The sequence below is a fragment of the Thermobia domestica genome, chromosome 4 (genome assembly GCF_964235325.1).
Source record: "Thermobia domestica chromosome 4, izTheDome1.hap1.1, whole genome shotgun sequence".
NCBI lineage: Eukaryota > Metazoa > Arthropoda > Insecta > Zygentoma > Lepismatidae > Thermobia > Thermobia domestica.
In genome coordinates, this window is record NC_137457.1 from 11767621 (window position 1) to 11785185 (window position 17565).

The 17565-nt window shown below is 34.4% G+C and overlaps 1 protein-coding gene and 1 long non-coding RNA gene across 4 annotated transcripts in view; one reads left to right on the forward strand and one right to left on the reverse strand.

Moving 5' to 3' along the window:
• Positions 1-7023, forward strand: part of LOC145683579 (uncharacterized) — a 65849-nt gene extending 58826 nt beyond the window's left edge. The window contains exon 7 of the mRNA XM_081754925.1: positions 6968-7023. Coding sequence (XP_081611051.1) covers positions 6968-7023 — 56 coding nt within the window. The remainder of the gene's footprint in view (positions 1-6967) is intronic.
• Positions 1-17565, reverse strand: part of LOC145683719 (uncharacterized) — a 101870-nt gene that overhangs the window by 79295 nt on the left and 5010 nt on the right. For all 3 annotated transcript variants that reach the window (XR_014131168.1, XR_014131167.1, XR_014131166.1), the window contains exon 2: positions 12371-12542. This is a non-coding gene — a long non-coding RNA (uncharacterized LOC145683719). The remainder of the gene's footprint in view (positions 1-12370; positions 12543-17565) is intronic.

Sequence of the window (17565 nt, forward strand, 5' to 3'; positions counted from 1 at the left end):
GTCAAAACCTGAAAAAACTGGGATACTTTTCAAAAGAAAAAATTCCAAATTTTGTGCCCCCTTGCCCGCGTCTGGTTCAGGTAGGAATCTGAGTTTTTTTTATAAAAAATATTTTTTGTGTACATAATACGTGTACAAAATTTCACTCTTCTATCTTGAAAACGATGTCGGAAGAAATTTTTGAAAATATGAAGGTTATCCATTTTTCATATATATATATATATATATATATATATATATATATATATATATATTTCAGAAATGTACTGTGTCGCTACTGTTTGACCTAGAGTCACGGCTTAAACGCCATTTTTCATAGTGTAGTAAGTCCTTTCTAGTGATGCTACTTACATGTAAGTATCATATAGCTGAAGTGGAAAATCCGTCAATATGCCGGAAGGTTTTTTTTTAAATGCCGCCAAAATATTTTGCGTCTCTGACCCTGACCTAGGTTGATGTAGGGACCTGATTTTTTCTTTGGAAATACATTGTTACGTTTATAATAGGTGTGCTAAATTTCAATCTTGTTTCTTGTAAACAAAGGGCGGAAACAATTGTTGAAAGTCTGAATGTAAGCCCTAGATATATATGCACAGAGACACACACACACACACACAAATATATATATATATATATATATATATATATATATATATATATATATATATATATATATATATATATATATATATATATATAACTGCGTCATTACTCTTTAGGCTAGAGACATGGTTCAAACTTCATTTTCTTTAGTATTACAAGTCTTTTCCAATAATACCACTTATATGTACGTATCAAACACTTGAACCGAAAAGTGGCAAAAGCCGGATTTTTTCTAAAAAAAAAAACGCCGTGTCGGAACACTTCAGTTCCTCGAGGTCGGCCGCGGTTTTACGTAGGAATCTTTAAAAGAATGTTGGCAACTACCAAATTATTACAATCCGTATGCAAAATTTAAATCTGATATTTTGGAAACTGAAGGTGTGAAAAATTTTTTAAATTTGCCTCAAGAGAAAATAAAAATGACACGCCTCTCCGCCCTCACTTAGCGTCGTCAATTTGACCATCCAGTTCCAAAATGTATCTGAAGTGTTCTTTTATCTATCCTCTACTTGACTAATAAAAATATCCGGCTTAAATACCTATTGTAGAACTTAAATAAGCTGTCAAAGACGTTACTATGCCATCGTAACAAAATTTACCAAAAATCCTAAAAGGGTTAATGAATTGATTCTATTTAAAAGTCAACTAAACTAATGGCTTTAACCAGGGTGGTCATTCAAGGAGGGCAGGAGGGGGCAATGTCCCTCCCCCAAGAGTTTGAGGAATTTATATACTTTAATCGATTGTCTACTAATATACTAGTACAAAACCGGAAAGACTTATGTCTGTGGTGCTTTTGCCCCTCTCAAGCGAAGTCTGAAATAACGCTCCTGGCTCTAACGACCTATTGCAAACCACATAATGTTGAAAACCAATTTTGTTAAAGTGTTATCGTGAGGAGTAAATCTCACGGCGTAATCTTAATAACATATTCACTAGTAAAATGCTACTGCTTCTAACATTATATAAGTTTTATATGAATGCAGATCTAGTGTAACTGCAGCCAAAGTTGTCACCTACTTACTCTTTTAGACAACATTCTGTATTTTACTATTTAATAAATGTTCTATTACTTTGCCGCCTTACGACTTGCAATAGTAAAAAAATGGATAATAATTTAATGACTAGCTGTAATTGTAGCAAAAGTTTTAAAAATAAGTTTATGAATGAATATTAAAATATTTTTAACGAATAACAAGAACTATTTTTTAAAGAAAATCGTGTTATTATTTAGAGAATGACGTGTGTGTTAGTTAGAATATTTGAAAAGTATACTCAAGTAGACTTTATAAACGTAGAAAATAACACACAATCCTTTGTCTATATTGAAAGCTAATTTGAAAAATGTTGACAATAGTATTAGAACATTTAGAAAATGTTAAGATGGAAATTGAATATATGGAAATGTTATTTGAAAACTATGCATATAAAATATGGTAATTTATAGTGTAGTTGTAAAATCGAATTAAGTTATTTTAGTACCCATCTTATTGATGCTCGTTAAGTCATGTAATAAAGAATAAATGTCATGATAAATGAAAGCATCATTACTGTATAATATACTCCACAGAACAATACTTACTCATAATATAAGGTTTACGTTAACTCAATGTCATTTTACATGATATTTTGAAGTAGTATTCACTGTAAATATCACTTATTTTAGTGCCTTTGGGGTTTTCTACCTCTGTACTACTTGCCACGTATAGTTTCCAAATGAATATAATAAACTATTTTTTAAAGTAACATCAAGTGTAAATAGTGTCTTCCCTAGCGTACTAGTTCTACTTGTCTTGTTTTCTTGACTAATATTCTTCAACGGTTTCTGAGGGCTCACAATAGATAAGAACTTTTACGAAGGACTTACTAATAATGGACAGGTGAAACTTAAATCATAGCTTTTAAAAAATTGGTCATAATGTCAGATAAATTAAAGTTATACAAAATGACACATACCTAATTATCTTTGATCAAAGTTTTTGCTAATAGTCCATGATTTGCTTACTAGTAAAAGAAAAGTATTACGTAGGGTAATCGTAAAGCAAAAAAATATTGTTAGTTAGAATTGAGTTTAATTGGCAGCAATGACTGGCAACTGGTAATTATTTTGCGCGCCAGTGCAAAAACCTTTATTCAAGACTGTGCACATGCTCAACAATCAGTATATGGAAGAGCGCGTGATGTGTTGTCAGCAATTGTCGTATAGCATGTGAATACCAAATGTTTGGGTAAAACAGTCAACACAAAAATCCATTTACATTTGCTATTCCAAAAAGAATTGTGTTTGGTGACTGATTGGTTGAGCATTCATCTCTAGTGCATGGAGTTCTTGGTACAATCCCAGCTCGAGCCAAGTGATCTTCGTGGTGGACAAACACCTTGTCCGTGAGTTTCCACCGGTTCTCCCCTTTCTACTCAATTTCTTCATTCTACCATTTGTTTCCATTTTTCATGATTACCATCTTTTAACTCAAGCCGACATAATCGTTGAACTTAACTTAAACTTAAAGATTTCATTTTCCAAATACTAAGTTCTTCCTATGTCCGAAACAGCTTTCAAATTTCACCGACACAGAAAAGTGGAAGACGGCAATGAATCGCCACCTACTTATAGCTTGGATCTAATTTCAAATCAACTCCACTTGTTTGAATCCCTAAGTGATTTTGATGAAGAGTGACATTTCCATAGTGATTATGAAATTGAGCAGTTGTTCTAGAATAGTTCAGAGGCAGTGAGAAATCTCATGTTCATGCCTTCTAAGTTGTTATTAATCACTCTGATAAATTAGTTTTGCGTTTTGAATTTTTTTGAGTATATGGTACAACGAAAAACGCGATTTCTAAAAGATAAAATTACGGAGCTTGAAGATAATAGTAAAAATAAAAAAAACATTCAGCACATACACAAGTAGTTCAAAGAATTTAAGAAAAGCTATCGGTCTTCTGCTTATATATTAAGGAAATCTGACGGATCAGTTCTCACGGAAGCAGATAGCATCTTAGATAGATGCAAAGATTTAACACGATGCCAAAAACTTATGTACGTGGAGAAATGAAAATACAGTAAACATTGAAGAACCTAAAAAAGTACAAGTAGAAATTTCAATAAAGAAATTAAAGAAAAGCAAATCTCCAGATGTAGACGAAATTCCGAATGAGTTAGTTTTTGCTTGAGGCGACACATTGTGGAAGAAGATACACAAACCCACTCTCCTTACCTAGAAAAAGTAAACGTTGCCTCAAGAGTGGAAAATATCAACAATTGTTCCAATTTACAAGAAAACCTACAAACTGATTTTAATAAATATTGAGGAATTTACCTTTTGTCAACATCTTATAAAATTCTTTCAAACATTCTATTACCAAGATTGACCCCATATTAAGATGAAATTATTGGAGATTATCAGTGCTGATTAGTATGACCTCGTGTTCGATTATTGACTCAATTTATTACCTTTGATAAGGATTTAGCACATTATATGGGTATGTACAGAGGTTTAATACCTTTATATTTTTATGCTCCCTTTTAAATTTTGTTGGGGTACATAGAGCCATTCCTTAAATTTGGGAATTATCAAATAACAAAATTCGGTAAACGTTTTCTAGGACACTTTGAAAAATGTTGGTGTCCCTCTTATGACCAAATATTCAAATTTCGAAGGTAATTGACCTATTTTATCTTCTTTGATTCCGCTTTATCATTGAATGAGTACAGGATTTATTACTTTTTCATAAGACACAGGTGTATTTGTGTACTAATCTTAAATTTTCGGAGCGGTACATTTCTCATTGTCATATCAATAATTGGTAGTTGTTCTTAAAAATGGGTGGTAACCCATTCTTTGGTTAAATCTTTGTCAAATATTAGTATGATCACGTGGTCAGTTATTGACCTATGATGGGATTAGGAGTCCAGGACATTGGTACATTGAAACTTTGTAGGATAATTTGAGGATTGTCAAAATGAATTTACGTCATTTCGTTTGATTATGGACCAAATATAAACGTAAGCAATACGATGTACCACGTGATTAACCTTAATGAGGTAGTGTACAGCGATTCATTTCCTTTGTTGTGGTACTTCTTAAGCTAGAGTACATACTCCTAGAAAACAGTTGGTTCTGCTAAGGTAAACAATTGACGGACATTATTGACCTTATTGAACATATAATGATATGGTTAATTTTAAGACAGGTATATCGAGAGAGGTACGTAAGACCATTCTTTAAATTTGGGAATTGTGATAAACAAAATTTTAACATAAGGCGCAAAATTTGAAACAATACTTGAATTTTAGTCACAGCTCATAGTCTAAGGTCGTTGGTGGTGGTTGATTTGCCCTTGAGCTTTAAAAATCTGATAGCTAACCTTATTGAATCATATGACTCATGGTCTAAAGGCAATACATGCTACAACACTGAAATTTAGTCGCAAGGTGATGTAATCTTACACTGGCAAAGTTACTGTTGATGCAATTTGATTGGATGATCACTATCTTTCGTAAAATTTGATTGGTTGATCATTATCTTTCATGCAATATGATTGGATGATGATATTCAAGTATTTTCTGCATTCAGTTTTAAGTTTTGTTTAACATTTATCGATTACCGTTTAAAAATCTTGGTTTGAACATTTTCGTTCAACCTTTTGCACTCACTGATAAATGCGATGAAAACCGTTTATTTGTTAATCGAATAGTTAAAAATCGGATAATGCTTGATAGAATTCAGAGTTTCGAAAACAAAACCTGAAACCTACAGTGAAACACGGTGGTGGTTCTATCATGGTTTGGCGATGTTTGAGTGCATCTGGTGTAGGATCCTTGCTCTTTATAGGTGGTACTATGAATCCTTATCAGTACATTGATAGTTTAAAATCGAATCTCCATTCATCTGCTGAACAAATGGAAATTAGACAAAACTTCATATTCATGCAGGATAATGATCCAAAGCATTCCGCTTTAAACACACGCCTTTGGATCTTGTACAATACGCCAAAATACATGCTAACACCTCCTAAATCCCCCGACATTAATCCGATTGAGCACCTTTGGGACTACCTTGATAAACAGATTAGAAAACGACCGATTTCAAATAAACAAGACTTGCAAAATGCTCTGTAAGAGGAATGGAAGAAAATTCCCTCATCAAAGACCAGGGCTTTGGTAACGTCAATGCCAAAGCGTATTAAAGCTATAATAGCAGCGAAAGGATATCCTACGAAGTACTAAAGTGGCCCAATGTGACGAAAACAAAGGCACTAAGTGAGGTGTATGCATACTTTTTCTTGAATGATATTTCTTTCTTTTCACAAACTTTTTGAATTTCCTGCACGAACAGTAGCTTCTTTCTTTGCTACAATCCTAATGTGTTTCATATCACTGTATTTTTGTGTTATGTTTCCTACACTTGAAGAAATAAAATAGAAAGTATCAGTTCAAGTGGAGTTTGTTCACCGTGATGAGTTACATGTTTCCATTTTCCGAGGTGTATGAATACTTTTTACATTCACTGTATATTAAATGTTTACATTTGGCAATTTCCAAAATTTAAGGTGGGGGCCAATGTACTCCTTCAAATTTTTCAACGGAAGTACCAATGTATCTATATCTTAAGAAATAGGATACTATACCCCTTGTACATGCCCATATAATCATATAAAGTAATAAGACCTCATCAAATGGGATCAATAACCTCGGAAATTTGATTTTTTGGTAGTTCTTTACCCGTAAAAGGGAACGTGATGGATCAACCAAATTTATAGTGATACATATTGATGTTTTTTGCTATAATACTAAATTTTTAAATTGGGCAATTTCCAAAATTTAAGGGGTGGTCCAAGGTACCTCTCCCAAAAATTTCAACGGGTGCATCCATATCCCCATATCTTATGAAAGGGAATGGACCCCTATATACGTCCATATAACCATATACCGTAATAACACCTCACCAAAGAGGTTAAATTAGGTTTAAAAACCCGAAATTTGAATTTTTGGCAATTTTTACCCGTGAAAGGGAACGTGATGGCCCCCGGTACTAATAAAAATACATACCCATGTCCTAGGCTACCATACCAAATCTGTAAATTTGACAATTTCTAAAATTTAAGGGAGGTGGTCCTATGTACCTCTGCCAAAATTTAGGGGATGGGACAAGGTACCCCTGCCAAAATTTAGGGGATGGGACAAGGTACCCTTGCCAAAATATAGAGGGGGTGGTCCTAAGTACCCCTAGGTCATTAACCGTAGGCCAGGGACCATGGGTCCTGAGGCAGGTACCCAAGGGCCAAAAGTGTCCTCAACTGTCCCCATTATTACTAATATTAAAAACAATTCAATAATACATTCAATTGTATTTTCTTTCAGTTTCTGTTGCAAGCGAGAAGATCAAAGCCATGGGAACAACAAGATCTCGAAGGTAAAATATAGTGCCATAGAAAGCATACTTCACTTAGAAAAATAGAAGTATGTATCTAATACAACTGCATTCAGTTAATTCTAAGAGTTTGTATCTAATACAACTGCATTCAGTTAATTCTAAGAGTTTGTATCTAATACAACTGCATCCAGTTAATTCTAAGAGTTTGTATCTAATACAACTGCATTCAGTTAATTCTAAGAGTTTGTATCTAATACAACTGCATTCAGTTAATTCTAAGAGTTTGTATCTAATACAACTGCATTCAGTTAATTGTAATAGAACTTGAAGGTTGTAGGAGATTATATATTCATGTGAGTGAACCAGATTTAAACAAACTTCGAAAAGAAAATTTTTAACTTGCAAAAAGTAACATCCATGTAGATCTAAATGTTTCTTGTAGAATAATTATTTATTTTATAGAGTCATTTTTGTGCTTGATCAGAGATGCTGTTGTTGGAGAAAAGTAAATAAACAGGGGAAAACTATGGCAGTTGGACTATGCTCGTACAAATTAGAGTGCAATAGCTCTAGAGTATTTCTGCGAACGCTTGACTAAACAAATTCATAAAGATAATATGTGTTTATATTTAGAAAGATTGGTATTTAAGAGGTCAGACATTCCCTAAATGACCATATAATTCATTATATAACTTCTTATACTAGTGACAACGATGACGCGTGTGACAATTTTCCAGCTGTATCATCCAATCTTGATAAATGTGACTTCCTATTTTCAGATACGAAAATTATAAGTTTTCGTTGCACCAAAATCAATGTAACATCATGTAAATATTACAATCTATTCTAATGATGAATATCGTTGCATACCATAACTGATCAATACAGGTCAGTAGTATACGAAAAACATTGACTGTCTTATATAAAATGCCTTTTAATATGGGACATCATATTATATATAAGGTGTATTAGAAAGAACTGTAAAACTCACACTGATCTATTTACGAGGGCTGGAACTTAAATAGTGGCAACACTGCTGTGGAGACACTATTCAATGAAATATACTAGTGGCGCTGATAGCGCACATTGTTGGCATACCTACCTAACCTCCGAGCAAATAGACTCGCCCGTCCGACGTCACCGGCAGGCGCACAAGTGAGGGAAACACAGTCACTTGTGAGCGAACGGTCTAACGTAAAGGTGTCACTATGTTTTTGAAACAGGAACAACGGATTTGGATCAAGATTGATTGTGCCAGAGGTCGTACAGCACGACAGTGTCATCGAAGGCTTTAAGAGGTGTGTGGGGAATCGGTATTGCCGTACAGAACAGTAGCACGGTGGGTAAAAGCCGGCAAACTGTGGATGACATGCATCAGGCAGATCATCATAGCGTCTCTGAAGAAGAAGTGCAATCTGTTGCCGCGTTAGTGTACAGTGATCGACGCCTGGCGATTCGTGATCTCGCCCACAAAACTGGATTAGCGCATACGAGTGTGCTTCGCATCCTGAAGGAACCCCTGGACATGCGCAAAATTGCATCACGATGGGTTCCCCATGAGTTGACGGAAATGCATAAATGGATGCGTTACAACATGCTCAGACGCACTTGGAGCGCTATGAGCGCAAAGGCGAGGCTTTCGTACGTCGTATCGTAACACTGGATGGGACATGGGCCAGATCATACGAGCCAATCCAACGAATGGCATCATTATGAGTCGCCGCGAAAGTCGAAAGTGCGTCAGAGCCCCGGTGTGGTGAAAGTTATGGTGATTCTCGTGTACGACTGTGTTGGTATTATCCTAACGCATTACGTTTCTCCAGGGCAGACCGTCAGTGCCCTAATCCGGTTTCATGGGCGAGCTCACGAATCGTCAGTTGCCGGCTTTTAACAACCTTGCCACTGTCCTGTACGGCAATACCGATTCACCACATGCCTCTTGAAGCCCTTGATGACACTGTTGTGCTGTACATCTCTGGCACATTCAATCATAATCTAGCTCCGTTGTTCCTGTTTAGAAAACATAGTGACACCTTTACGTTAGACCGCTCGCTCACAAGAGGCTGTGCTTCCCTCACCTGTGCGCCTGCCGGTGACGTGGGACGGGCGAGTCTATTTGCTCGGAGGTTAGGTAGGTATGTCAACAATGTCACTAGTACACTATCAGCGCCACTAGTACATTTCATTGAATAGTGTCTCCACGGCAGTATTGCCACTATTTAAGTTCCAACCCTCGTATTTAGCGTACAGATATAGTTTTGGTATTATTTTGTAGCAAAATACATCAAGTCATGTGTGGGATGCACAACTGTCGAGACGCACTCCGCTCTGAGTTGATTATGTAGGACTGTTCACAAAGTTTTGCGTCACTTCCTCTACAACCTTGTCAGACGTACGGGGACGACCTAGAGATCTGTTGTGTCTTACCGAACATCCAGTTTAAGAAGAAACACTTATGCCACTGACAAATAGTAGACCGACTGGAAGGATCTATACCATACTTTTTGCGAAAATTAAGTTATACAGTTGTTGCAGACTTGGATTTTTCAAGCCAAAACACAGCTTGTACGCTCGGGATCTGTAAAGGCAGCCATCTTTGCTGCAACTGCCGATAGCGCTTGTTGTAGCTTGTTTCTGAGCTAATGTACTACGTGAGTCAAAACTTGAAGTAGTTTGCTACAAAATAATATCAAAACTATTTCTGTAAAGTAAAATAATCAATCAATGTGAGTTTTCAAAGTTGTAAAATTCCATTTGATACATCTTGGATATGTATATATTCTGATATCAAACAGAATCCTTGAAGATAGTCCTATTCGACGGTACTTTAGCGGTTTCCTTAAATAATTTTGTTCGATCCAATGTGTAATGTTTCTATTTGTTTTTATTAGGTTCTAACGAATGAATTATTCACTTCAACGTTTGGTCGAAAATGCACCTAACAATGCAATAAATGAGTAAACTTATGTCACGCATCTGAAGTCACAAGTAAACTTCCAGCAACAGGTTTAGGGACGCATACAGATAGGATCAATACATTGCTGGACAGGGACCGTTGTAAAAATTAGCAAATTTAACACGTAATTGTGAGTGATTTTGCTTGACGAATCAAAACTGGAACATTTTTCATAGCAAGCAAAGCTGAATTCAACAGTAGATTTGAACCAGGAAAAGCGAATAAACTCGATGTTCACTGTTGGTTTGTTGTTTTTCTTCCGGTGATATATTATTACAGAATGAACGTCGTGAACACCGATATGTTCAGATGATCTCAAAAGATACACTGTGGATGCATACTGCCCTAAAAGGTTTCAGTTCTTAAAGACAAGTAGATTTAATGGATCTATGCAATTGGTAGGGTGAAAACATTGGAATCATGGTTGCCACATGAGTTAACTCAAGTCAACAATAATCGTTATCTGGAGATGTGTAGCTTCCTGATCGTATAGAAAACTTAAAATACATTTTGCATTCGATTGTCTCTTGCGATGAAACAGATATTTTTCAATTATTAAAAATCGGCAGAATGTTAATTGGGCAGAAATTTAAATCCACAACAAAGTGCCAAACCAACTCTCTAGACGCAGAATTAGTTGTTAGGTTGAGATTTAAAGTCTCTTTCGTCAGCTATGCTACATGAGACGTATAACAAAGGTTTCGAACTATATGAGTTCCACCTGTAATCAAAATCGAGTTTTCTACACCAGACATTTATGTGTATTATGTAGCCAAGATAATGCTCTCTAACATCAGAAGCTTTTGTTACTGTTATTATGGATGTGATTTATCATTTCTTTTTCCATCATCACTGTAGGACGTTATAGTTCATAAGTCAATCGAAAATAGACCAACATTCTTCTCAATTATCCGAGAATACCCAAGGGATACATGCAATCTTGCTGGACAGCAATTTCTGCCCACATATTACTCAAAAAATGTGTATACTCTTATCGAGTAACAGTATGAAAGACTTACTATCTTATCGTATCCTGCTAGGCTTCTTGTTTTCCAACATCTCAATTACTTATATGAAACAAGTGCTCGCACTGAAAATTGAACAATGGAACGTGCATTTGAGGACAGTTCTTTCGCTATAAACCCTAATCCTGATTGAGCAACTTCAAATGTGTGGTTACAGGCGACGACTATTTTGATTTCCACGGACAATTTTAATTGAAGATTTAATTTTTAGCTATCGAAAATGATGCTTATGGAATGGGATTATATTCAGAATAACTGAATAATTAAGAAATTTATATCAATGTATCATGTACCTAATAAGACTAATGAGCTTTCAGTACATAATTAAGTTTAAGTGTCTGCAAACAAAGCGATCTCCTTGAGTTTGTAAAATAGATCGCTCCCCTATTCATTTCAGCGCAAAAATAGACTTGGAAGACATCTCCAGAGACTGAATGTGCCGTTCAATTTCTAGCTTCTGTTTCACACTGATATTGACTTCCAAGAACTATAAAAACCATGAAAACTTCCAGAAGTCAAACTTTGTTCCATGAATGATTTTTGGACTGAAAGTTCGTGATATATAAGTATGTTTAAGGCCAGAAAAATAACATAATCAGGGTAAGAAAATAACGTTGTTATTCACCGATTTTTTTTCCAGAGTTCACTATACCGAGCATAAGTCATACTTTCTACTGCAGTGAATACCTTCTCCTTACCATATGAATATATCCTAAAAACGGCACATGCTGCGAAAACCTTTATTTCTTGGCACAATGGAAAAGTACATTAGGTTTTCTGGGAATTAGTAGGAAATATGCAAACCTTCATACTTGAAGTACGGTAATCGTAACTCCACACAACTGACATTCTTCTTTTACTTAATCGAATTTTCGTTGTACGAGCCTAAATGTGTAACTGCTGAAGGTTACTAAGAAATCGATATCGGAATATCCTTGCTATTTTCGTCCATGCAAGGATATTGCGTCATGTCATAGCATATATATATATTTCAGAGTTTACTTAGCACTCGGTAACACTAAAATGAAAAATTTATCAGCAGAAATAAACCAAATCCAATCCCCGCTGTAAGCTTATTTAGTGGACTATCTAACTTATACACAACAGATTATATTGATGACTCTTAAAAGTTTAATAAACATACTTTTAACCTAATTTTTATATATAAGCAGAGTAATTATTTTTCAATGTTACATGAAAAAGTGCGTATGTTTCTATAGTATTTAAGTTTTAGAGAATTTTTTTGAGTCAAAAATATCTCACTTATTTTCACGCATTCCTACAATTCTTTTCTACTGTGATACGTACATTTAATTTCACTGTACTATACATCCACTAAATATACTATAATTTAGTCAATATATTTAAATAGAGGACTTCTTTTGAGTCTATTTTCATGATGACATTACCTCCACGGGCCAACGTCCGGCTTCGCAATTTGCAACATTAATCTATAACACTACATCTTGCAAGTTTAAATTCTCCATTTTCGTAATTGTCCTAAGTAACATATATGACATCCGTACAACGCCGAAATTTACACATATCCTTTCATTGGACCTTTCTTCTCTATGTTTTGGACTATAACAGCAAAAGAAAAGGAAATGCTGGTGATTGAAAACCAGTATCATAAGGAAGTTATTTTAGCTGGCAATACGTTTCTCTTAATATTAGTAATTGTAAAAACAATAACATAAGGAAATTATTGTAACTCGCAATATTTTTTCATTAAAGTAATTGTACTTAATGTTAACAGACTTATTATAACTCAACGAAATAAATTTTTCTTCCAGTTTAAGTGGTGGTAGAAGGTCTTGTAATACTACAAAGCACAGACACAGACATAAGCGGTAGCAATATTGGTCATTCGAAGTTTTCTTTCCTTGCGGAGCAATACAAAAAAGCATCAAGAAACTATTTGAACTATTTTCAGTTAATATTTGTGAACTTCGTTAAGCAAGAAGTTTCTGATTTGTAAAAATTACAAATAGAGTTAAGGAAAAACAACTGAATTTTGTTTTGTTAAGTTATTAGCAGTGTTGGCTAATTATGTGTATGATTAATAAAATTTTCTAATTTAAAATCGTGTTATTTTTATTTCTAATTATTTTATTTTACTTATATTAGTTTGATTTATACATTCATAACCATGTTGTAAATAAATGTTTTTCTCACTTACAGACGTGACAACAAATTTGTTTTGAAATAAGACGAGTACTTCTGAATTTAATATACAATATTATACTGCCCGATCTTGAATGATAGTCACATTATGAGAAACATTTCCACTACTACATTTGATGATCTCTTATAGTGATTGAGCATTCTGAACTATCATCCGAAATTGAATCTTCCGTGCAAGGCCAAACAAGGTCAAGAAAATTAGACCTAAACTCATTTGTGTGAGCTTTCAACAGACCTGAGGATTCCCGAACGCCGATGTATATCATCTAACAGATCACAATTTGATATCATTGTATTATTATCAAGACTCTTCACTGGGATGTCTTCAAATGGAATTACGTGCCTTAATAATTTATTAACCATTTGCGGAAAAGTAATAAGGACATGTTCGAAGAACATGACTTGAACTCTTGCTCGTACTGACACCTGATTAAAATTTCTACCTTACAATTCTGAGATGTTGATCAAGAATCTAGCTACTATAAAGCATTCTTGGAATTGTCTTGCATTCAGTTAAGAATTTCATCAACCTTGTGTGGCGGTAGGTATCACACACAACTGAATTCAATAAACAATTAATAAACAAATTTATAATCTACCCTACAAAGATAGTTACGGTAGCGGTTGATCCTAGTGTCACAGTTTCTAGCGCGACAATATGACAACTAGGTGCGAAGAGAACTCATGTTATGTCCATTGTAATTATCTTCCACTAGGTCACAACCTGAAAATTTTCACTCAAATTCTGCAGTTCGATTTTTGATTCCAACCGGTGATCGGACGAGGAGATATATCTAAGGTAGTTAATGAGAAATGGGTTCTATAAAAGGTTTCAGCTACATAACGAGATACACTGTACTTTACTTCCATTTGGTATTGTGTTTGAAATATGAACTGGATTAACTATAATTTAGAACTCCCCCAAAACGTTTACTTTATTTGATCTTTTCAATTATTACGTATATTTCACATCGGCATTTTGCAGGGAGCTTGTATCAAAATTTAGTAGATGTTGACAAAGGAGTTCCCTTGAATGACCTGTCGGCATCACATTTTGGATGTCATTCTGTCCGACATCTTCAATTACGAATATGTCCGGCAAGGCCGAACATCCCCTGTTAGCTCGGTTTGAGGAGCAATGTCATTATCTTGACACGATGAATAGAGTTCTCCACTTGACAATCCTCATTTCGGGGAAAGATTATCTGAATCAGGCGACGTTTGCAGACCTGAAATCCCGAATATTGAAATTACTGAAAGATGCAATTGAATTTTCTGCATACCTGCATGACGACTTAAAATAATTTCTATTTATTTCATATACCTTCTTGGGTGAACAGCCTTTAAGAGGAGTTCGCATTAAAACCGCTGGAGCTTTCCACTATGCCAGGTGAACGGCAAAGGCTATTTACATGATAAAGATATTTCTCTTCCGGAATGAGCTGAAACTAACTGCGAATGAGCTTAACACAGGTATAAACGTCAGTTGGTCCGTCAGTCTTTTGCAAAGTTTATACTAGCATGAGGCACTAATCGCTACTCACGCTCCGAAAAATTATTTTGACTTCATGAAGGACCTTGAAGCTGGTGCCAGAACGGTTCAGTGCCAAAGTGCTTTAAAGGCTCTTTAGAGACATCTGTGATATTGAAAATTATAGACCTATTGCCCTAATTTCAGTTCCTTCAAAAATTTTCGAACAAATTTTATTTAACAGAATTTTCTCGCATGTCAAATCCTATATTTCACCTTTTCAGCATGGTTTTTACCCAGGACGCTCAACTTTGACCAACTTAACTTCTTTTTCTCAATTTATTGCAAGTTCTATAAATGATGGATATTACGTTGATGTAATTTATACGGATTTTCAAAAAGCATTTGATAAATTAAATCACACGGTTTTAATAAATAAGCTTCTGGCTATGGGGTTTTCAACCTCTTTGATAAATATTATGATCTCTTATTTGCGAGGTAGAACATATTTTGTCAATTATAATTTTGTAAAATCTTTTATTTACGTAGCTAATTCAGGTATACCACAAGGTTCAAATTTGGGCCCATTGCTATTTTCCTTATTCATTAATGATTTACCAAATGTTGTAAAATATAGTAATTGTTTATTATATGCCGATGACATGAAAATATTTAAAGCTATAAAAGTGAATAATGATCGACATGAACTACAAAGAGATATTAATAGTTGTCTGCAATGGTGTATCAGAAACAAATTATATTTTAACATAAAAAATGTAATGTTATAACGTTTTCAAATAAAATTAATTGTCCATCTTTTGAGTATAAGATTAATAGTGAAAAGTTAAAAAGAGTATATTCTGTTAATGACTTAGGTGTATTACTAGATCATAAGTTTACACTTAAATGTCACATAAATAAAATTATTGCAGAGTCGTACAGGGCACTAGGGTTTTTAATAAGGAGTACAAGAGACCTATATAATATCCAAGCTTTAAAACACCTCTTTATAGCGATGATTAGAAGTAAGTTGGAATATTGTTGTGCTCTTTGGGATCCTATTCACAAATTACAAGCAAATAACATAGAACGAGTCCAATTTAAATTTTTGAAACCTTTTTATTTCAAATTGTATCATATATCAGCAACTAAAAATAAGATCTCGCATTCTTCTCTTTTAATTAAATTTGATATGTATTCTCTTTACAGTAGACGTTTCCTTATTCAGCAAACATATTTGTACAAGACAATAAACTCAGTAACAGATAATTGTAATTTGCTCCAATATATTAATTTCAAAATACCAAAACGACCATTGCGTAAGAATTTAATATTTAACATAACGAGATCTCATATTACAATTCACCAGGACTCATTCATAGTTAGAGCTTGTAAGAATTTCAATCAGCTGGTTTCATCAGATTTGGATCTTGACTTCTCTTATCCTACCGCTGTATATTTGCGTATACTCAAAAATAATATTTTGAAAAGACATTATGTATGGATTAATTAAATAATTAAGAAGTGTTATCTCTATGACTTATCTCTATGAGTTGAGCCTATGCTGGAGACTTTTTTATTTTTCATATTATTCATTTTTTTTCATATTCATTTTTTTTATATTTTTCATTTTTTTCATATTTTCATTTTCTTTTAAATTAATACTATTAATATTTTAATTTGTTTTTATTATTTAACTTGTATTTTTCCTTGTTTACATGTATTTTTTAATTTTTTTTCTTTCAGTATATAGATATATATGTACTTCATATGTAATTATGTGTGTATACATATGTTCCTCTGTAAATGGAGTTTGACTCTGTAGAGGACTATTATAAATAAATAAATAAATAAATATCTCAGAGGAACTATTGGGACATCATTTCTTAACGAATGAGTCTCTTACCAGAACAAAAGGAAGATGGTAGATAAATTGGACACGCCAGAAGGAAAAGGACTCAAAAACATTGAAGAGGAAGAACTATCTCTAACAGCCCTCCACGACTGCACCCCGAGAAAATGAGAAGGATTTTCGACACAATGTTTCCAAATGGCCAAAAGAAGCCTCTCATATTTCTCGTAATAGGCCCATCAGCATGGCAGGATGATGCTACCTGCCAGTAATCTAAAAATACTCTCAAGGGCATGGCAGTTGTCAACGACACTGCAGAGCGTGTGATTATTCTTGCTACTAATTTTAACAATTTCGTAATAAAGGATGAGTCCCAAAAGCATTACCTTCTGAAGTTTGTTGCAAGCTTCGTAAAGATAGCATCGAAAAAGCATCTGTTCAGAAGAGTTTGTCTGACGTGAAATGTTACAAGTACAACATGTTCATCCTCAGAAACTACCTGCATTGCAGATTGGTTTAATATAGGTTTTTGCATTTTTACTTTTGTACAGGCATAATCATTTCCCTTAAAAGTGGGAAGAAACGAATGAATGCACCCAGACAAAGTAGAAATTTGTACGTGTAATTTGTTTTGTATCGACGTGTTGTTTATCTGCATATACGCTGTTTCAAAAATTACTTTGAAAATAAGAAAATCATTTTAGGAGGCCTCTAAATTTTTTACTACGGAAACAAAATTTTCTAATGAACTCTTTATAGGAAGTGGTACAAAGTGAAGATATGCCTTAATTAGAATAAACATTTTTTTTTAAATGAACCACCCTGATATGTACGTGGGGTTTAAGAATGAACCTGTGCCCTAGTGGTCTCAAATAACGTTGTACAATCTTTGTAAGTGTGAAATTAAATATCAATCCCATTGGAGGTTAGATCAGCAGACTTTTCTATACGTCAATTGGTAAATACTCACGAGAGTACTAACAGTGTCACTGTCCTTGAACATACGTTTGTGTTGCTTCCCGTGGGAGACTTTTGCTGCGGGTTTCCCGATCGGCCGATGGGCCGTAATGGCTTGTAAGTAGTCGCCTTGAGTCTAA